The 23362-nt window shown below is 41.2% G+C and overlaps 2 protein-coding genes across 6 annotated transcripts in view; one reads left to right on the forward strand and one right to left on the reverse strand.

Moving 5' to 3' along the window:
* Window positions 1-23101, forward strand: part of amot (angiomotin) — a 63290-nt gene extending 40189 nt beyond the window's left edge. For all 4 annotated transcript variants that reach the window (XM_051386376.1, XM_051386380.1, XM_051386377.1 and 1 more), the window contains 6 exons: window positions 7916-8065; window positions 8294-8490; window positions 10091-10219; window positions 15623-15861; window positions 16626-16880; window positions 17083-23101. In XM_051386376.1, the coding sequence (XP_051242336.1) occupies window positions 7916-8065; window positions 8294-8490; window positions 10091-10219; window positions 15623-15861; window positions 16626-16880; window positions 17083-17216 (1104 nt within the window). In that variant the 3' untranslated portion in view covers window positions 17217-23101. The remainder of the gene's footprint in view (window positions 1-7915; window positions 8066-8293; window positions 8491-10090; window positions 10220-15622; window positions 15862-16625; window positions 16881-17082) is intronic.
* LOC127355472 (kin of IRRE-like protein 3) overlaps window positions 1-23362 on the reverse strand; it is a 413394-nt gene that overhangs the window by 51898 nt on the left and 338134 nt on the right. Inside the window, exon 17 of one of the 2 annotated variants that reach the window (XR_007881766.1) lies at window positions 5587-5610. The exons of the other annotated variant lie outside the window; for it this stretch is intronic. The gene's annotated coding sequence lies outside the window, so the exon portion shown is untranslated. Of the gene's footprint in view, window positions 1-5586; window positions 5611-23362 lie in introns of those variants that run through there. 2 annotated transcript variants of the gene reach the window in all.

Below are 23362 nucleotides of genomic sequence, written 5' to 3' on the forward strand. Positions count from 1 at the left end.
CGCATTTTTCTCCATGATGTTTTCTTAACTAAACAAATATTCATTAGGGAGGCTAGAATCAGCCAACAGCCACATCTCAAGCCAGGTACAGCTTGTTGACTCATAAGAATGAAGACTTCTTCTATCTGTATGTAGAAACCTCTAATATTTAATGGTTGCAGCCACAACTGTCAGGGTTCCCACACATCCTGAAAACCTGGAAATTTAGAGACTAGTTTTCGAGTCATGGATTAAAATTACCAAAAATTGTATTTTAGTCCCTCACTCAGATCGCCTACGTAAACCTGGGTGCATATTTTGTTTGAAACTCGACTGTTGGTAGGATAAGCTGTGAGATAACTGGAATTAAATGTGTTGGTCTACTTGTAAATTATATGAGCGTTGGTGAGCAAGTGTCTAGAACAACACCTGGGCCGCTCTGGTGCAGAGGCAGAGCTGGTCCTCTCCTAATGGGAAAGTTGGTGGTTCGATCCCCGGCTCCTCCTGCCACATGCTGAAGTATCCTTGAGCAAGATACTGAACCCCACATTGTGAATGCGTTAATTTTTGTTTGATGGGCTTTGCCATCGCTGTGTGAATGTGTGTGAAACGGCATGTAATGTAAAAAAAAAAAGCACTTTGAGTGGTTGGAAGACTAGAAGGGTGCTGTACATTTACCATTTACCACCTGGACAATGCTTTCTTGAAAACAGTGGGAACCCTGAACTGTGACTTACTGTATTTAGTGTCCTAGAAGCTGTGAGAGGTGGGCTGTCACAAACACAGTAAAGGTTTACTTCTAGAGGGATGACAGGCAGCAAGGCTCCCAGCTGGCGGTGTTGTGATTACATAATTAGCGTTTTAAAGGTCCAGTGTGTAACATTTAGGAGGCTTTATTGTCAGAAATATTCATAGGTATGTTTTTTATATAATCACCTGACAATAGAAATTGTTGTTTTCGTTACCTTAGAATGAGCTGTATTTATCTACAGATGCTGCGAGCCGCCGTGTTTAACCATCATGTCATGGGCAGGTATGGGCAGGCGTGTGTTATGGACAACGAACACAGGTGTATTTCATTGATGGCATTTTGAATGCACAGAGATACCGTGACGAGATCCTGAGGCCCATTGTTGTGCCATTCATCCACGACCATCGCCTCATGTTGCAGCATGATAATGCACGGCCCCATGTTGCAAGGATCTGTACAATTCCTGGAAGCTGAAAACATCCCAGTTCTTGCATGGCCAGCATACTCACAGGACATGACACCCAAGGAGATGTGTTGCACTGCGTGAGGCAAATGGTGGTCACACCAGATACTGACTGGTTTCCGGACCCCCCCCGGACCCTCCCAATACAGTGAAACCGCACATTTTCGCATGTCCTTTTATTGTGGCCAGCCTAAGGCACACCTGTGCAATACCCATGCTGTCTGATCAGCATCTTGATATGCCACACCTGGGAGGTGGGTGGATTATCTCGGCAAAGGAGAAGTGCTCACTAACACACATTTTGACAGATTTGTGAACAATATTTACGAGAAATAGGCCTTTTGTGTACATAGAGAAAGTCTTAGATCTTTGAGTTCAGCTCATGATGAATGGGGGCAAAAACAAAAGTGTTGCGTTTATAATTTTGTTCAGTGTAGTTTCTCCTTCACGCTTGGAAGTGAACGGGGAAGGGATATTTTGTTCTAGATGCCACTAAATCCTACATACTGGACCTTTAAACCTCTAGACCAGGGCCCTGCCCCTCCCGCTGCTGCTCTCTGACTCTGAAGCTTAGAGAGGGTCTATTGACTTGGACAGGAACATAAATAATTGCAGTAATCTAAGCAAGATGAAAACATGTAGATGCTGCTTTGCAAATGGGGAAAATCTGCAAGAAACAAGGTTGGAATATTGATTTGACCTGTCAATCAAGGTTTGTTTAAGGCATTTTCATGTCATTCATCTTTCTTAGGGATTTTTGACAGTGAAGAAATGACAGAATGTGGAGAGAGAGATGGGCAATTAAATGCGGAAAGGTACAAAGGCCATACTTGAACTGGAGACACGCGATTTCACTTTTGACTACGGGTATGAAAAAATTAAAAAAAATATTGTATCGCGATATTTTGTTTTGTGATATTGTGTCAATTCTCAAAAACCCTGTATTGAGTTTTGTGTTTAAACCCCCAACAGCTAGATAGCAGGGTTGTAAATATAAACTGAGAGCTGACATGTTGGATGTTACAGGGACTGATAAAAATGCAGATCCCACTGTTCTGGGTGTGCTAAAAAAAGATTTTATACATATGGTGGTATGTTCTTTATACTATGACCGTTTTCGTAAAATAATATTTAAAGAAAAATAAATTACAGTATATCGGCTTGCTTACAGTATTGCAATATATCAAATCATAAACCCTGTATTGTGATACGTATCAATTTAATTGAATTATCATTTCGCTCTATTTTTGCCAGAATCTGTGTCTGTATCTGCAGAGACTGTGAAGACCTCTGTCTGTATTTTCTTATTTTGTTGTGTGTGGATAATTTCTTGGGCAGCATGCAGGGTGTGAGTTTGGGACTCGTATGCCTTTAACCCCTGACGCCAAGTTTTATGTAGTGAGATGATTAAACTAGCGTTGTGTCATAAAACTCCTTCAGAATTGGTAAGCTCCTTGGTAAAATTAAATAGCAGAAAATGAATAAAATATCAGGCAGACTGTGGAGACACGCACTGTTGTGTAAGTGGCTTCAACATCTCATTTGTTTCTTATTTTTCTTAAACTCACAGTTGCCTGCCTGTGTACAGAAAATCAGGTCACCTTATTGTTTGTTTTGATTCTTGGCAAGTATCTTGTGTCTCCTGGTTACCAAAGTTTTACTTTAGTGGAAAATCTCTGTGTTCTGGCTCTGGTGTTGCCGTGCTATCTGACACCAGTGTTTCCTCACAGATCTGCTGATCTGTCTGTTTGACTCAGTGGATGTAGTGTATACTGTCATGTCCCCTGGTGGCTATGGATGGAACTGAAGCATGGGGAAATAGATGATTTGGTCCTTTGTCTTCTCTTGTTACTTTAACACACATAGTGCTATAGATCACATTCATTCGTGGCACTGTGGACACAAGTTGAGCAGAGTCAGAACAGGATATAAATAATACAGTGCAGTAAGTGCTATACAGAAGAGACACGACACAAACTGCCAGACTTCTTTTTGTGATGTCACAGTGTTCCCAGATCTCAGTAATAAACTTGATGTAAACAGTGTTATTATTATTGAGAGGATTGAGGGAGAGAACTACTACTACATTGAAATGTTCTCTTAAAATAAAGAAATATAGAACTGTATACAAGTACCAGACGTAAAAGTGCAGCTTGTAAAGGTGGATCTCATTTTATTTATTTTATACTGCTGGGTAGCTTCATCTATATCATAGTTTATTAGTTGATTTATATTTTATATTAATGATGTGAATCTGTAAAGTATCTAGTAACTAAATGTATCAAATAAATGTAGTGTAATATAAAGTACAATATTTTCATCGAAAATGTAGTGGAGTAAAGTATAAATTAATAGAAAGTAACTCAAAATTGTACTTCAGTACAGTACTTGAGTAGGATAAATGAACTTAGTTACACTGTACCACTGGTATTTCTAATTTTTGACTGCAAATATATATCAGTTCCAAATATACAATATTTGTGTCCATGATTACAAATAATTGGTATCTGTATTGGCTTGGGCATGGGATGCAGTAACAACTAGTAATAGAATATGACTGAAGAGAGTCTAGAGTCAGCTCTGTGACTGTACAAATAGAGCAATACTAACACCAGTCTGCTAACATGCTAATGTTCAGTAGATTTTGCCTGATATTTATCATCTTCAGCATCTTAGCTTAGCATTTAATAATTAGCACTAAACACAACACAGCACAAAGTTCAGCTGAGGCTGATGAGAATGTCTTTAGTTTTGTAGGTATTTTTCATAAATCAAAATATTGGACTGATAACAGTTTTGACCTCATGTTGGTTCTTGATGGAAAGTCATCAGGATTCATCCTTTGATCTACATATATGTCTGTATCAATTCACATAAGGAGTTATCTGTGCAGTAGAAACTATATGCTGACATTGGTGCTTAAAAAAAAAAAAGAACAGTTGCAAGGGAAAAATCTGTTGCCTCACAGATGAACCTCTTCCTGTTTTCTGTTTCACATGCTTGTAGTGGACGTGGTCACCATGGTTACCATATCAGAGGTCATAACCTCTGAGCTCCACAATTTTTTTTTTCAAAACACTGGCGTCAGCATGTTGTTTCTGTCTGCAGTCTTCCTCCTCAGCTGTGCTATTCTTCATCCTTTCTTACTGCTCACACTTTATTCCTTTTTCTCTTGATGATTTATATGTTCTCTCTCTCTCTTCCCACCCTCCCTCCTGCTTCCTTGTTGACTCTTTCTTCCATCTTTTCCCTTTCTTTCATCTTCTGTTCATTGTCCCTCTTTTCTTTTTCTCTGCTTCTTCTTCCATCTCTCAACCTTTTAATCTTGATTTCCTCTTTCTGCACCCTCTCCATCTCCTTCCTTCTTTTTCCTTCTTCCCCCATAGCTCTCCCCTCACCTCTTCACCCATCATCCCTCCATCCTGGATTTGCCAGCCATCCTGCGCAGCTGCTGGTGGCTGGCTCTCGCTTGGTCTGGATCCAGGAGGTGTGGGGGTTGGGGGTGGGGTACAGGACAGGAAACGGCGGAAGCAGGGCCAAAGCCGGCCTCCGACAGACAACGCTTGTTTGTTGTCAGAACAAAAGAGCTGCAAGCTTTTTTCTTGCTCCATCCCGCTCTCTATAAAAATGAAAGAGCCATCAGATTCTTGGCCCTCAGCCTGCCTTCTCACAGCTCCTCTCGGCTCTGTCTTCCTTTCCTCTTTTCTCTGCACTTGCTATTTATTTTCCTGCTTTTGCAGATAGTCACTCCGATGTAAATCAGTCTATTGAGCAGTAACAAAGACTACAGCCCAGAGCAAGTGGAGATACGAGTGTTGTCTGTAATCTGTCTGATTTGTTTTTGTTTGGACACTCAAAAATGTAATGATAACAATAATAATGTTAATCCACTTTCAGAAACAACATCATGTCAAAGTGTAAAAAAAGTGATACCCTGTATGGTTTAGGATTACATAAACTTATATATGTGTTTACAGTGCTGTGAAAAAGCATTTCCCTCCTTCCTGATTTCTTATATTTTTGCATATTCGTCACACTTAAATGTTTCAGATCATGAAACAAATTTTAATATTAGTCAATGATAACCCAAGTAAATTATAAAAAAATTATAAAGGGAAAAAAGCTATCCAAACCCACCTGGCCCTATGTGGAAAAGTAATTGCCCCCTAAACCTAATGTGCCCCCCTCTGCGGCAACAACTGCAATAAGGTTTGTGATAATTCAATTCAATTCAATTCAATTCAATTTTATTTGTATAGCGCCAATTCATAACAGAATTTATCTCAGGACACTTTTCAAATAGAGCAGGTCTAGACCGAACTCTTTAAAACATTAATTACAGAGACCCAACAGTACCACCATGAGCAAGCACTTGGCGACAAGGGCAAGGAAAAACTGCCTGTTAAAAGGCAGAAACCTAGGACAGATCCTCCGGCTCTAGGTGGGTGGTCGTCTGTCTCGACCATAACTGGCAATGAGTCTTTCACATCGCTGTGGAGGAATTTTAGTCCACTCTTCTTTGCAGAATTGTTTAATTCAGCCACATTGGAGGGTTTTCGAGCACGAACGGCCTGTTTAAGGTCACACCACATTATCTCAATCAGATTTAAGTTCGGACTTTGACTAGACCACTCCAAAACCTTCATTTTGATTTTTTTAAGCCATTCAGAGGTGGACTTGTGTGTTTCGGATCATTGTCCTGCTGCATAACCCAAGTGCGCTTGAGCTTGAGATCACAAACTGATGGTTGGATATTCTCCTTCAGGATTTGGTCAGCAGTGGTTTTTGCCTTAGAACTCCCCCATTGATGCCATTTTTGCCCAGCTTCTTTCTTATTGTTGAATCATGAACTTAACTTACCTTAACTGAGGCAAGTGAGGCCTGCAGTTCTTTAGATGTTGTTCTGGGTTCTTTTGTGATCTCCTGGAGAAGTCGTTGATGCACTCTTGAAGAAATTTTGGTAGGCCGGCCACTCCTTTGAGGGTTCACCACTGATCCAAGTTTTCTTGATTTGTGAAAAATGGCTCTCACCTCTGTTCGCTAAAGTCCCAAAGCCTTAGAAATGGCGTGGGACTCCAGCGAAATGCCTTAGAAATGGCTTTGGGACTCCAGCGAAATGGCTGAAAAGTGACCCTTTTCAGACTGATAAATGATTTTGTTTCTCATCTGTTCTTGAATTTCTACATTGCACCATGATGTATTGCTTTTTAAGATCGTTTAGCCTACTTCACTTTGTCACACAGGTACTATTTAAGTGATTTCTTGATTCAGCAGGTCTGGCAGTAATCAGGTCTGGGTGTGACTAGTGAAATTTTCAGTTCAATTCAATTAAATTTTATTTGTATAGCGCCAATTCATAACAGAAGTTATCTCACAATACTTTTCAAATAGAGCAGGTCTGGACCGGACTCCTTATAAAATTATTTACAGAGACCCAACAGTACCACCATGAGCAAGCACTTGGCAACGGCGGCAAGGAAAAACTTCCTTTTAAGAGGCAGAAGCCTCAGACAGAGAGAGAGAGAGAGAGAGAGAGAGAGAGAGAGAGAGAGAGAGAGAGAGAGAGAGAGAGACAGACAGACAGACAGACAGACAGACAGACAGACAGACAGACAGACAAAGAGCTGTTGTACAGTCTGATGGCCAGGGGGACGAAAGACTTTTTGAGTCTGTTGGTGGAGCTGGATTGGGACAGCAGTCTGCCACTGAACACACTCCTCTGCCTGGTGAAGGTGTTGTGCAGAGGGTGGTGGGTGTTGTCCAGTATGGACAGCAGTTTGTCCAGGGTCCTTCTTTCTGCCACTGTCACCATAGAGTCCAGCTATGTGCCCACCACTGGGCCAGCTTTCCTCACCAGTCTGTCCAGTCGAGCGGCGTCTCTCTTCTTGCTGCTTCCTCCCCACCAAACCACAGCATAGAAAAGGACCCCAGCCTAATTGTAGCGACTGATGATGATGAACATGAAGAAGATGATGACGAAGATGACAACAACGATGGGGGACAATAAGCATTGACTATAGTAATAATAGTAATTGTAGTAATAATAATAATAATAACAATAATATTAGTAATATTATCAGTGGGAGTCATGGAGGAGGATCCATGAGAACCTGCGAGACGAGAAAGAACTCCGGGGAAGAAGGGAAGTTATTAAAATGTAGAGAGGGAGAGGAAGATAGGAGCTCATTGCATCATGGGAAATCCCCCAATAGTCTAGGCCTAGAGCAGCATAACTAAGGGATGGTTCAGGACTCACCTGATCCAGCCCTAACTATAAGCTTTATCAAAGAGGAATGTCTTAAGCCTACTCTTAAATGTGGTGAGGGTGTCTGCCTCCTGAACCACAACTGGAAGCTGGTTCCACAGGAGAGGAGCTTGGTAACTGAAGGCTCTGGCTCCTGTTCTACTTTTAGAGACTATAGGAACCACAATTAGCCCTTTATAAATACTATTTATAAATGTATTATTATTATTATTATTATTATTATTATTTTATCATTTAAAAACTGCATTTTGTATTTACTCAGGTTATCTTTGTCTAATATTAAAATTAGTTGGATGATCTGAAACATTTAAGTGTGACAAATATGCAAAAAAATAAGAAATCAGGAAGGGGACAAATACTTCTTCACAGCACTGTATATATTATATATATGGTGAAAATATTGCCTTCTGTGTGTGTGTGTGTGTGTGTGTGTGTGTGTGTGTGTGCACACATGCAGCTGAAAAAGAAGCAGGTTTACGTGGAGAAGGTGGAGAAGATGCAACAAGCTCTGGCGCAGCTCCAGGCAGCCTGTGAGAAGAGAGAACAACTTGAGCATCGACTCCGTACAAGACTGGAGAGAGAGCTGGAGTCTCTCCGCATGCAGCAGGTAACACACCACACCCGTCTTCCAATAGAAAATATTTTAATTATACACTAAAAAGCACATGAACAATATTTCAAACTTTAATTTTTTACTATTTAATGTTGTCATAACATAAAATGACTGCGTTAGGATGTTAACATAGGAGTTAACCTCGCAACATATTTTGTTTTGAGTCCTCTTTTGTGTTCTGTCTCCCTTGTTCTTTTTGCTTTCTCTCTTGCATTCTCCCAGCGTCAGGGAGGCTCTCAAAGCAGTGGTGTTGCCCCGTCAGAGTACAACGCCACAGCACTCATGGAGCATCTGAGGGAGAAGGAGGAACGGATCCTGGCTCTGGAGGCCGATATGACCAAGTGGGAGCAGAAGTACTTAGAGGAGAGTGTGATGAGGCAGTTTGCCCTGGACGCTGCTGCCTCTGTCGCCACTCAGAGGTAAGTTCAAAAGTGTAAAAGATATTGACATTTCCTTCTCTGAGCCATTGTTTGAGATTCATTACAATCATACACAGTTTATGAAGAAAGTATTGTAGTCTGGGGTTTGGATTTTGTGCTCACAACCCTCTTTCTCATATTCAAATCCAAGTTGGAGCAACGGAATGGAGCCTGAATAGAGTTCAAGTCAAGCAAACGGCAGCCAGTGTAGCAGCAACCACCTCAGAGACACCTGTCAGTCAAGCCAAAACGTCTCCAAACATACAAGACTTTATGAAGGGTAGGGCTCGGCACGACTCGGCTTCACTAGACCTCTTTTGGTTCTCCATTGTGGACAGTACCTGGTACCTTGTACTTATTTTGGTTCCACCTCGGTCAAGGTTCCAAGCGAGCTGGGCTGATACTGAAAGGCGTGACAGACCACTGATTGTTCAGAGTAGCATAGCACAGTGAGTGTGTGGTTGAGCAAGTGAGAGAGAGCAGCAGAGGGTGGGGGTGAATGTGGGCTGAGGAAAATTACCTGACTGCCAGGTGGTTTGTTACACAGAACCATCTGGGAAGTTGTTGGAAAATGGGAGGCTTTCAAAAAATATTCAGTAGGTGATTGGGCCAACCATCTGTCACAGTCTATCTCTGGTAAATTTCAACCAATCAGATCAATAAACCATATAAGGTAGTCAAAAGTCAGTCGGGAGAAAAGATAAAACCTCTTTTCCAATGCATTCAATGCTGTTCTTTGCTTTCCTTTCAACAAAGAAATACTTCCCAGTTCTGATAGAACTGATGCTAGAAGCATCTATACTAACCTCTTTAGCAGACACTGTTGTTGTTTAACACACTGCTTCACACCCTGAGCCCACCCCGTAGCTTCCAGTACTTTCTCAAAGGAAGCTGGAATCAAGGTGGATATTATGATATCGTGATCTCACAAGTCCATTATTTCTTATTTTGCTTTTCATTTTCTTTTTCAGTTTAGTTGAGTTCCCAGAATGGGTTTGCTCATTTTAGTTTGGTTTTTATTGTTTAAAAATGATGATTTTAAAATGATTTTTTCATCAATTTCAGTGTTTTAGTTTAAAAATAATTATTTTAAAATAATAATATGGGGCTATTTGTCAGGTGCAAGATTTAAGAAGTTCACAACAGGTATTAAAATACAAACACATTGTAGTAGTATGTATGTAGACATCCCAGTCTTAATAAACATACATACAATGCCTCCTCATGCTTGTTGTTATGCCAAATTTGATGAAATTGACAGTTTAAACTAAAAACCTTTCCTGTATATTTGTATTATATTTTAGTAAAATCGTGTTTTATTTTTGTTATATTGTTTCAGATTTTTTTTTTATTTTTTTATTTTTTTTTACTTCCACTCTGCTGTGGTGGGTACTGCTAGTTTCAAATGGTCTCTTCAGTTTTTATATTTATTATATTATGTTTATTTTATTTGATCATTATTGCATTACATGTTTTGAATGCACTGTCCTGGCCTAATGAGAAAACCTACGCCAGGATGAGGCAAGAATTCACACATGCTGTGGCTGAGGCTACTTTAAACACTGTTGTAATCTATTGGGGACTCCATCTGGTTTTGCAGGGACACATCTGCAGCGGTAATAAGCCATTCTCCCAGCAGCAGCTATGACACGTCGGTGGAGGCACGAATCCAGAAGGAAGAAGAGGAGATTCTCATGGCCAATCGGCGCTGTCTGGACATGGAGAGCAGGTAGAGCACTTTCCACATACATGCAAGAGCACGAGACCTGACCATGTAAATATAAATGCATGAAATTAAACTGCCAGGCAAACATTTTTTTTACTTAGGAAGGTTATGTTATGAAGATCCCAAAGATGGGTTTTTGTTTTCAGGTTCTTCAGTGTGTCTTGAGATCCATTTCTGTAGTTTAGCTCTCTCCAGGTCCAAATCAAACACCCAGGACCTCACATCAATCTACTTGTCACTTACACGGGCTATTAAATGAACAGCAGAAACCTCAGAACTGAAAAAAATGAAAAAAGTTTGTTGTTTTCATCCACGATTCATTGTTGACTGGTTGAATCATAGTGGTTAAAAAAAATGCTGCAGCATACACACTAGTGTGGAGAGGTTTTCATACTAAGCCTGTTTTCCTGTGTGCTTGCCCGTTTGGTTCAGTTTATTTAGGCTGGTGGACAGACTCAGAAAGTAAAAAAGACCAACCACAGGACTGTGTGGTCCTGTTTACGCCTCGCATTAACAACTTTGATGATCCTATCACAAGTAGACAGTACGTCAGTTCATGATGTATCTTGTTTGCCTGGAGGAAATGTGCTGTTTTTAACCAGCGGCCCAACAGTAGTAGCCAACACGCTAGGACAAACAGCAAAGAAATAACTTCATGTACAAAATTTGCTTTACAAGAAGGCCCAAATAATTAAGAATTTCTCATAAACAGCAAAGTTTATAGCTTCTTATTACTGAACAATTCACAGAATTGTGCAATTTTTTAAGGGAGTCTAGGGATATTGCGGTTCCTGTTCACAAACATCTGCTGCTTATCTTGACCGGTAAGAGAGCCAAAATATCAGAATCAGAATCAGAATTATGTTTATTGCCAAATAGGTTTTTACACCTACGAGGAATGTGACCTGGTGCATTGGTGCATAAAATATACAAATATACAAATCACATAAAAATCACACAGAAGAATAAAATACTTACAAAATATAAATAAATAAAGATAAGGAAGATAAGAAAAGAAAACTGTACAGAAGACTGGAGTGCATCTTGTAATGCATTTATACAGGGTGGGTATAAGAGTCAGTGACAAAGGGGTACCAGGCCTTCTTAATGAGGCCAGCTGCAGATGGGAAGAAACTGTTTTTGTGGTGGGAGGTTTTGGTCCTGATGGACTGCAGTCTCCTGCCAGAGGGAAGTTTCTCAAAGAGTTTGTGACCGGGGTAGGAGGGTTCAGCCACAATCTTGCCTGCAAGTCTCAGGGTCCTAGAGGTGTACAGGTCCTGGAGGGATGGAAGATTGCAGCCGATCACCTTCTCAGCAGATCGAATGATACGCTGCAGTCTGCCCTTGTCCTTGGCAGTGACAGCAGCGTACCAGATGGTGATGGAAGAGGTGAGGATGGACTCGATGATGATGGTGTAGAAGTGCACCATCATCGTCTTTGGCAGGTTGAACTTCCCCAGGTGATGCAGGAAGTCAATTCAATTCAATTACATTTTATTTGTATAGCGCCAATTCATAACAGAAGTTATCTCAGGACACTTTTCAAATAGAGCAGGTCAAGACCGAACTCCTTATAACATTATTTACAGAGACCCAACAGTACCACCATGAGCAAGCACTTGGCAACGGCAGCAAGGAAAAACTTCCTTTTAAGAGGCAGAAGCCTCAGACAGAGAGAGAGAGAGCAGACAGACAGACAGACAGACAGACAGACAGACTAAGAGCTGTTGTACAGTCTGATGGAGCTGGATTGGGACAGCAGTCTGCCACTGAACACACTCCTCTGCCTGGTGAAGGTGTTGTGCAGAGCCAACAGTACCACCATGAGCAGGCACTTGGCGATGGGGGCAAGGAAAACTGCCTTTTAGGAGGCAGAAACCTAGGACAGACCTTTCGGCAGGTGTGTGGTCGTCTGCCTCGACCAGTTGGGGTGAGACAGAGAGGGACAGAGAGGGTGAGAGAGAGAGAGAGACAGACAGACAGACAGACAGACAGACAGACAGAGGTGCACAGCAACAACAGTAGTACTACTACTACAACTACACTAATAGTAGTGACTGATGAACACGAAGATGATGACAACAATGACAACAACAATGGGGGACAACGAGCAGCAACCATGGCAACAACAGCGGATAATAATAATATTTCAGTAATATTAGCAATGGGAGTCAAGTAGGACCATGGCAGGAGGCTCCACCAGGATCCATGAGAACCTGTGAGACGAGAAAGCACAAGAACTCCGGGGAAGAAGTGAAGTTAGTAACATAAGTAGTACACAAGTACACAAGTAGCCCAGCATTCAGAGAACGTAGTGTTCTAGTGGGGTAATAGGGTACTATGAGCTCTTTAAGATATGAAAGGGCCTCACCATGAAGAGCTTTATAGGTGAGGAGGAGGATTTTAAATTCTATTCTACATTTTACAGGGAGCCGGTGCAGAGAAGCTAGTACAGGAGAGATGTGATCTCTTTTTCTAGTTCCTGTCAGTACTCGTGCTGCAGCGTTTTGAGTTAATTGGAGCGTTTTAATGGACTTATTGGGGCAACCTGATAATAAAGAGTTGCAGTAATCCAGCCTTGAAGTAACAAATGCATGGATTAGTTTTTCTGCATCTGTTTGTGATAGTATGTGTCTAATTTCCACAACGTGGAAGCATATGCGGAAAGGTCCCCTTTATACGAGGAAGTAAACATTTTTTGCCTAAGAATGAACAAAACCCCGCCAACTATGCTTTATCCAGTTAATGATGGTGGACAACGAACAGCAACCACAGCAACAACAGCGGATAATAATAATATTTCAGTAATATTAGCAATGGGAGTCAAGCAGGACCATGGCAGGAGGCTCCACCAGGATCCATGAGAACCTGCGAGACGAGAAAGCACAAGAACTCCAGGGAAGAAGTGAAGTTAGTTACATGCATTAATGGGACGTCAATGTGTGCAGAAAGAGAGGGAGAGGAAGAGAGGAGCTCAGTGCATCATGGGGAATCCCCTGATAGTCTAGGCCTATAGCAGCATAACTAAGGGATGGTTCAGGACTCACCTGAGCCAGCCCTAACTATAAGCTTTATCAAAGAGGAACGTCTTAAGCCTACTCTTAAATGTGGAGAGGGTGTCTGCCTCCCGAACCACAACTGGAAGCTGGTTCCACAGGAGAGGAGCTTGGTAACTGAAGGCTCTGGCTCCTGTTCTACTTTTAGAGACTATAGGAACCACAAGTAGCTCCGCATTCAGATTACATCCTCTGCTGGGCTTTCTTGGTGAGGTCTTGGGTGATGATGGTACCCAGGAAGCAGAAGGACTCCACCAAGTCAACTGGAGAATCACACAGGATGATGGGGGCGGGTGGGGCTGGGTTCTTCCTGAAGTCCACAACCATCTCCACTGTTTTCAGAGCGTTTAGCTCCAGGTTGTTCTGGCTGCACCAGGTCACCAGATGGTCAATCTCATCTCCCATCTGTAGGCAGTCTCCTCTCCACCAGAGATGAGCCCAATGAGGGAGGTGTCATCCGCAAACTTCAGGAGCCTGACAGACTGGTGACTGGAGGTGCAGCTGTTGGTGTACAGGGAGAAAGAGCAGAGGAGAAAGAATGCAGCTTTTGGGGTATCCGGTGCTGATGGTCTGGGAGTCAGAGACATTTTTCCCCAGCTGCAAGTGTTGTTTCCTGTCAGACAGGAAGTCTGTGATCCACTTGCAGTGGAGTCAGGCGCAGTGAGCTGGGAGAGCTTGTCCTGTAGCAGAGCAGATATGATGGTGTTAAAAGCAGAGCTGAAGTCCACAAACAGGATCCTGGCATAGGTCCCTGGGGAGTCCAGATGCTGGAGGGTGAAGTGCAGGGTCATGTCTACTGCACCGTCTACAGATCTGTTGGCTCTGTAGGTGAACTGAATATTCCATTTGCATTACAGTGAACCAAATAGACAGCATGTTTCTGTGTACTTACAGGTCAGTGAACACATTCAGCTGAATTCAATTCATTTAAATTCTCTGAGGTTTTTGGGGCCAAGTACAAGAATTTTGTTTTTTTCTGAGTTTAACATCAGAAAATTGCAGCTCATCCAGGATTTTATGTCCTTAGGACATGTTTGTAATTTAGATAATTGATTAATTTCATCGGGCTTGATCGATAGATATTACTGTGTATCATCTGCATAGCAATGAAAGTTAATGGAGTGATTCTTAATAATATTGCCTAAAGGAAGCATATATAAAGTAAATAGTATTGGTCCAAGTACAGAACCTTGTGGAACTCCATGACTAACTGTAGTATTTATGGAAGATTCATCGTTAACATGTACGAACTGAGACAATCTGATAAGTATGACCTTAACCAGCTTAGTGCGTTGGTCTATAGTTGCCTAAAACCCCTGGGTCAAGAGTGGGCTTTTTAAGAAGGGGTTTAATTACAGCTACTTACAGGGCCTTTCTATAGGTTTTATGATTATCTTGCCAAATTGAGCAATATTCTAATAATTTCGAAGAGCACCATTTCATTTAAAATGCCCTAGCTTTTGGCTTTAATTGGCAATTGGCTATTTTTTAATAATTTCCTCTTTATAGGGGTGATAGAATCTAATGTTGATCGTAGTGAGCCTGCAGCACTATTAACAAGATTATCAATTTGGGAGGGACTAAAGTTATTATAGGACTCTCTTATATTCAGACGTGGCATTGAATAAAACATTGACGGAATCTCCTCCTTAAATTTAGCTATGCATTTAAGTTTACAATACAAAAGATATGTGGTCAAATGCATACAAGATAACTTTGGCAAGTGGTTTGAGGGATCTGATCACAATGCATCTTGGTGATTGTTTACACTTGTATTTAGAGCTGTCACAAATGGACAGTTAACACCTGGCATGTTAATACCAGGTGTAAACCAATCCAAAAGTTAAACTGCTGTTTTTCAACTGTCAAAGTGATATGTAAAATTTTGTAACCATGGTAACACATGCACATTAGCATGAGTGCAGTGATTTTCCCTAAAACACCAGAAAATGAAAAGAAATTGTGTATTTTAGCAGTTTTTCATTAAACAGTAAAACTCATTTCCACCCTGGTTCTTGTTGTTGTGTGACAGATGAGGTCCAGATATTTCTTGTTGAGCTCTTCACGGCAAGGCCTGTTGTTGGTCTTAAGACTTAGATCTCTCCACCTGTGTCAATGTAGCTCTGCTGATGCAGGATGACATCACCAAACATGTTCAATGAATGAGCTACCAGTCTGTGTGACTTCATGTTTACTCGTCTTTGTACATTTGTAAAAAAGCCAGTATAAACACGAAGCGGACCAGAACCAACAGGCAACAATGTTTTTTATTGGTCTGGACCAACCAAACTGAACTAGGTCGACTGTCCTGCAGTAACTCTGATCCTCTCTCTTGTTATCCCTAATCCAGGATAAAGAATCTCCATGCACAGATCATAGAGAAGGACGCTATGATCAAGGTGCTTCACCAGCGGTCCAGGAAAGAGCCCATCAAGTCGGATGCTCCATCTGCCATGAGGCCCTCCAAGTCCCTGATGTCCATCTCGAACACTGGCTCCAGTGGTTCAGGACTGCTCTCTCACAGCCTGGGACTCAGTAGCTCGCCCATCACTGAAGAACGCAAAGACACCAGCTGGAAGGGCAGCCTGGGTAAGAACCAGTAGTCCTTATAGAGTATTTTCCACATGTGAACAGCAGTTGATACTACAGGTAGGTGCAGGAATTAATATTTTTAAATGGTAAATGGACCTGTACTTGTATAGCGCCTTTCCAGTCTTCCAACCACTCAAAACGCTTTTACACTACATGCCAAATTCGCCCTTTCACACACATTCACTCAGTGATGGCATACACATTCACACACATGCACAGCATCGAGAGCAATTTGGGTTTCAGTATTTTGCTCAAGGATACTTCAACACGTGGCGGGAGGTGCAACAACTTTCCAATTAGTGGACGACCTGCTCTGCCTCTGAGCCACAGCTGCCCCAACAAGCATCTAAATTTTGTGGCACTTTTTGGGGTCCACAAATGTAAACCTATGTAAAAACAAGTAGCCATGATTAAAGCTGCAGTAGGTAATGTAAAAAAAAAATTAATATTTGCTGAAACTTTCAATATATCCTGACAGTAGTACATGAGACAGATAATCTGTGAAAACATCCGGTTCCTCTGGTTCCTCCTTGTGCTCCTAGCAGAATGTACAGGAATTCACCAGGCCTGAATAAAAGCAACCAATCAGAGACAAGAAAGATTGTTCATTGTTTAGTCTCATTCCTTTTCCACAAATTTCCGCAATAATGACAAAAACTTATTTTCTGCAGTTTTAATGTCCAACCCTGGGGTTAGAAAGTCACTTGTAGCTACTGTCAGTGTTTCAGAGTAATGATTGTTCTTTTTCTGTGTTCCTTCAGGAGTTCTGCTGGGTCCTGAGTTTCGTACAGAGTCTCTCAGGACAGAGTCAATCTCATCATCTCCCTCCCCAGTGCTTCCCTCCACCCCAATGACCACAGGACACTCAAAGACTGGCAGCAGGGACAGCTGCACACAGACCGACAAGGGCCAGAATCAAGACACCAGCAAGCCCAGCACTCCAGCCCTGCAGAGCATGACGCTGCCCGCCCGCCTATCCAACCCCAGCCCCATCTACATCCCTGACCGCTTAGCAGGTCAGCTCACATGATATATACACCATTTTTACCTTCCCAATACTGATTCAACTCAACTTCGGCCAATACCGAAAAGATGGTATTGGAACACTTTTCTTTTTCACTGTGCTGTAACAGATACAGGTTAGCCTTTAATATTAGTGGTTTACAAAACAGACAGACTGGATCATCAGAAGTCTTGTTTGTTGTCTTCTCTGTGTAGATGTGCCAGTGTTTCACAGCAGCACCTTGGAGCGGAGGCTACCCGTCCAGTCCCACCCGCAGCAACAGGCCCCTCCTCCAGCCCCACCCACCCAACAGGAAGTGGACAACGACATGGTGGAGATCCTCATCTGACCCCATCAGCACCCCCAAAAGAAATCATCCAAACGTATAATTAGATGGCAGCTCGATCAGACAAATACAGGCCTGTACATCATCCCGGCTCATCCTCCAGACCTGCCTGTCTGTGTTTGACTGACCCACACCAAGAGACATTTTCTTATGTTTACACATTTCCTTCATTCCTTCACCTGATTATTGTTTATCATCATCTTAAGAAAACTGCAAATTCAGAAGCAAGAAGGGTAATTGTGATGCCCCTTCTTGTCTCGTCTCTTTTGAAGTTTTCCTAAATGATGATATTAATATGAAATGGTGACTGGAACTTGAAAATGTAAAAATTCACAGCTTCATATTTATTTTTCTGATGCCACTTTGTAAAATGCCTTTGGTGCATTCTTGTTCACAGTTGGGGCGACTGATGTTTGAAGTTTATTGGAAGTTAACGAGAGGTTAGACAAACCCTATTTAAATAACCAATTCAGTCAAGCTGTTGGCTATGAAAATTGACACGGTTAACAGGAAAAGGAGTGAGCAAAGCTGAAAGCCAAAATTGAACATAGAGAGCATACTACACTTCCACAAATGTATTTTGAACTTTTCGATTTAAGGTGAAGGATTTCTTTTCTTGTTGCCCCCTTGACTCACTGGGGTAGGGGACTAAGGCTTTGTTTAAATGCACTAGTTTTTGACCTGGGGGGGATTAGTGTCATTGTTACTGTGTCTACAGACTAATAGTGACCACATTACTAACTGCAGCACCGATGGCATTTCAGCACATTTGGGAATGTCAGCAAAAGCTTAGCATGTAGCATGATTGATGATGAATGATGGAAAATGTTCCCTTGCTAGCTTGTTACTTGTTCTCTGTTAACTTTCCTGTGCTGTGTTGTGGCTGGTTAGCTCCATTGGACCAAATGTATTGGCTACCTTTTTATTGCATTTATTGCACTACTTATTATTATTTTATTTTTTTTACTACTTTAAGACATCTGACATTAGGTATTGTATTTATGTGTAATTTTAGTTTTTACCGTAGTTAGACATGGCACTTGGGTAATCAGAAATGATGTAAACTACAAAACTTTCTTAACTGGGTATTTACATTGTGTATGTACTGTAATGTCCTGTGTAACTGTGTGCCATGGAGGGATTTGCAAAAGTAACTGGCATTTCAGTAGCCATGTTTGGTACTGGCACACCATCACATGGGTATAAGTACATATAGTGTTGGCAATCTTTTGTGGCATGTTGACTTCAGGCATGAAACTGCTCAATTTGATGAGCTTTCCTCTTTTGTTATCCAGTATGGGCGGGAGTTTGTTACTGTGGCGCCAGCACTGATCACTACTGCGCAGGCTCTGGCTCTGAGTGGCGAAAGACAGCAGCAGCCGTATCCAGATATTTTGGCTTCATTTTTGTACAGTGGGAGGAAGCGGAGACGTGACATCCTTGTCTCAATTTTTGCCCAAGGTTGGTCAACATGCTCCTGAATGTTCATGTTTTTCGAGCGCTGCAAGAAGGAGTTAAAAGTATCTTCCTGTGTCCACTATGTGGCACCCACACCCACACCCATGACTATGACTATAAATATTGGCATGTGTTCATGCCACGGACAGGCCATTCATCGAAAATTCAAGCTTTTGATAAATTCACATCGCAAACATCTTAAGATTGCATGCAATTACAAGTAGGTCAAGTTCTGTAAGAGGAGTTTTTAAGTAGAACCCGTTGAAATGGCAAAATGGGCTAATATTGCAAATTAAATGCAAAATGGCCAACTTCCTGTTGGGTTGAGGGTATGGCTTTAAGATGGGGTTATTTAAGTCTGGCCATGACACGTGCCTACCAATAACCACCAATAACATATAAAAGTAAAAATAATTCCTTGCATTACAAAAGGGCCATCAATGGTTGCTGCTAAGGCACTTAATATACTTGAACTACACAAAATTGAGATTGTGCTGTATTTTGAAAACATACAACAAAAGGTTTCAACTTGGCAGCCTGAAATCAAAGTACTGCTCTATAGGCATGCATGGTCCTTACAAGTACTTTATGAACTGTTGCTCTAAATCCAACAGGCTACAGCCTGACCATGTCCGTACCGTGAAGGGCATTCTCCTCCCCTCTGTATGACTTTAACCTTGGAACTTGGCGAGAGGGGAAAGAGTGTCGGACAGTTTAGTAAGCATGACCCCGTTGGTGGGGGTCTCTCTCAAATAGCAGACGCTCTTAAAAGGTATTAATTTAGCATTTCACTTCCCATGCTTGAAGACCAAGATGGAGGGGATTTATTTTTTAATATTTAATCACAAAATTGACATAGATACACTTTATTGTGAATATTTGAAGGCACTTGTATTACCATACTTACATCCATCTGACTTGTTAGTAAAACAAACCATGAAAAGTATTTACTGACACCACGACTGAAGTTGGTGTTATTTCAAACTTCAAGTCAAAGGGTTCTTGGTTTGGATGTGAACATGAACTTCTTGCAACAACCGAATAGGTCTGCTCTTCCACCATCCTATTAAGTATCGTTATCATGCTAGGGCAATTTTGCATTCATTTACACTATGCATAGTGGAGTGTTGGGTATTCACTGTGAATGTCCACTGGAATACAGAGCTCAACATCTCTTGACCAAAGGTAACAATGGATTGGTGATCCCTGTAAACTCAAGCTCCATCTTAAAAAGGCATCACATGTTCAGTCTTAAAATCAGTTTGGGGTGATGTCATTCCTCTGGTTTCAAGAACTTTGTTAAAATATTTTGAGACTGTTAACAGAGACTACTAGAGTCTAAAGTCTACAATTAGTTCAAGGTATTGGCATGTCAGGCTTTTCCACAAATGTATTTGTATAGTTCAATGGAGTGTACATAGTCGACCTATGAGTGTTTTTATGGTGGTGACAGGTGTTGCTGGTTCAACCTGTTCGACGCTGTAGCAGCAATACAGAAAACTCGAGTGACAAAGTCAGGAATAGCTGAGCCTTTTGAAAATCAAATGTTTTCTGACTTTTGTGGTTAATTATTACATTTCCAGTGAGGTTAATGTAGTTAGATTCAAAATGTCCACTGAAAACCAAAAATGTTGGACCAAAGAAGCTAAGAATGACCTGCTAACTGATGTTGTAATTGCGAAGAGTCAATAGGATTATGTCACTAAAGGATTGTGTTTCCTCAGAAGTTAATTAGGAATGCACTGATATGTTGTAACTACCATTTTAGTGAGGAATAAGGACCTAGACCACTTCTTAACCTCATTCAGAAAAATGGTGAACAGAACCTACAGGTGTGTGTGTGTGTGTGTGTGTGTGTGTGTGTGTGTGTGTGTGTGTGTGTGTGTGTGTGTGTGTGTGTGTGTGTGTGTGTGTGTGTGTGTGTGTGTGTGTGTGTGTGTGTGTGTGTGTGTGTGAGAGTGAGAGTGAGAGTGTGAGAGAAATCATTTGAAAGTGAAGTTGCTTTGCTTCCCAGCACACATTTCAGTCCAGCGTCGCTCTGGTGTCTGATCCCATATTAGTATTGGTGGATCCCTAAAAAGAAAGTTCCTGGTAAAAGTGTAAAAGTCTGTTGCTGGTTCTGATGTGTTGTTCATGATTGTGTGAAAGCCTTACAGAACTAAACAAAAAGCACAATGCCAGTGTTAATAATAAATATGTTCAGTAATGTTTGCCATCACCAGCCGATATGAAGTGTCCTTTATGCTCGTACTGTGATGTCTCTTGGTGAGCTCAGCTGAAATCTTGAAGACAATGGACCCTGAGGCCTCAGGTGGGATCACTGCAGATTTCTAATGGTAGACCTTCACAAAGTCATCCTTTCAAAAGCTGCTTTGTTTTTCTGGTAAGGTTTTGAATGTGTTTAATGACCCAGTACCATGGGAACGATAATTTCCACTAAAAACAAGCCCTAAATTGTAGCTGCAAAGTCTTTTACATTTCTGCTGCTGGGATTCCCAGCCTTGAAACACACGTTTCACAGAATGTTATCATGTGACTGATATCTTATTAATCAGACTAGAACATTTATTTTGCTCCTGGTTGCAAAAGATGTAATCCCAAATACTGAATGGATGTACAGCTGGGATCAGTTGAGTCATTTTCATCTAAACACAGTGTCATGTAACATGCAACTGTAGTGTAGGGTCCGAAAAACCTATTTTCCACCAACTGGGAACCAGCTCCATTCCCATTCAAGTACCATTCAGAGCATTTCAATCTAAAATAAATTGGTTTAGAACCTGAAAAGTTGGTTCCCAGCTGGAACCAAAAAATAACAGGTTTTCCTTGGGAACCAAGTTAGGGGTGTCATATTCTGCAGGTCATTGTGTACTGTTCCACTCAAAAGTGATGGAAATGCAGGATGGCACCAAGGTTCTAAGAATCTTGAACAGAACTGGTTTAAGAACCAGAACTAATTCGGTGGCAAAGGGGCTACAGTGAGCAAGGAGATTTTTGTGAAGAAAAACAGCATATTTACACACATTTAAGAAGTTGGAACCAGTGGATATTTGGCACCGATGCTTATAAAAAGACAACAAAGCAATTTTTAAAATGATTGCCCGGACCTTTCTTGTCAATCCATGAATAGTTTCAGCTTATTTACTGTGCTTCCACAAGGCACTTGTAAGTAGGGAGACGTTTTCGTGCCGACTCTTAAACGAATTACACATACACACGGTGTCTGTATTTTTTTAATCCGGAGTGCTCATTCATTGTACAGTGCTGACTGAAAAGTTTGGACAGAAACTGCAACTGACAGATATGTGCCTCCTCATCCCACCTGAGAGCTCACCACAGGCCTCGGTCCTGCTCCCAGCCTGCACCAAAGCATCCCACAGCTCACAGTCTACCATGCACACACTAACTGGAGTAACAGTGTGTACTAACACTTTGTGTAAGGAGGGAATTGATCTTTGAAGCAATTTTCTCCACTATGCAGTTGAAAATAGTCCTATTATGTTACAAGTGTCTCTACACCTGCTACGATATAGATGACAATTTGAGGTTGAGTCTTGTTTGTCTTTACCAGGCACTTGTCACAACTGGTACTTAACTCATTTAAGGGTACTGTGGGTAATGTTTATAAAAATATCTTTTTGTTATATTCGCTGAATCTTTATCCTGACAGTAGTACATGAGACAGATAAACCGTGAAAAAAGAACAGACTTTCCTTTGGCTCCTCCTAGTGCTCTTAATGGTATCTGCAAGAATTCACCAAGCCTAAACAAAAACAACCAACCAGAGTCAAGAAAGATAGTCGATCTTTCCCCGGTGGTCAAATATGTAAACAATTTGTTGATGGCTTGAAGCTTTGGGAGCTTTTCACAGATAATCTGTCTCATGTTTTACTTGTCAGTATATTGTGAAAGTTTGAGCATATATGACAAAAAGTTATTTTCATAAATAACCTACTGCAGCTTTGCTGTCTGTTAGCATGTGGAGCTCAGTGGTCACTGTACTTGTGATGAATGTACAAACCTTTTTCCTGTAACGTGACGAATGCCTGGTAAAGAAAAGCTTGATTCCAAGTGTTGTGAAGTTTCATGGAGAGGACTGACTTCAGCTCCTGCTGCAGTAAAGTGTGATCAGTTTGCAATGTTTACCAGCTGTACACAAGTCTATTGTATTTGTATTGCATTGTATGTCATTTTGTCTTTGCTGTACAATCACAGTTCATTTAAAAGCAATTTTCTAATTAATCATCTGTTCTTTTACAACATTCATCTCATACAATTTCTTATATTATGGTATGAAGTCATTTAGTTTTCTTTCTGTATACTTTTTCTGACAAACTCCCAAAAACGTCTCCAAATGTTTGTTTCATAAATGGGTTAAGTTAGTACTAATTTAATTCTTTTGTTAAATAAATGAATGCTGAGACTTTTAAGTTGTCTTGGTGTTTAGTTACACGGACCCACATTAGTCACAATATTACGCACACTGTAGGGATAAACTGGAAACAAAGAGAAGACATTTGTGACAAAAGAAACGTGTCCCTGTGACAGGAGCACAGTCTGAATGTCATGCTCAAGGGCACTCTAGAAGCACAGGCAACTACCTGTTTAGAAACATTAGATCCTGTCTGCACTCAAATTAGATTTTATGTCTGCAGCATGTAACTATCAAAAACCACACCACATAGCACTGA

This window comes from Dicentrarchus labrax, unplaced genomic scaffold (assembly GCF_905237075.1).
Source record: "Dicentrarchus labrax unplaced genomic scaffold, dlabrax2021, whole genome shotgun sequence".
NCBI classification, from domain to species: domain Eukaryota; kingdom Metazoa; phylum Chordata; class Actinopteri; family Moronidae; genus Dicentrarchus; species Dicentrarchus labrax.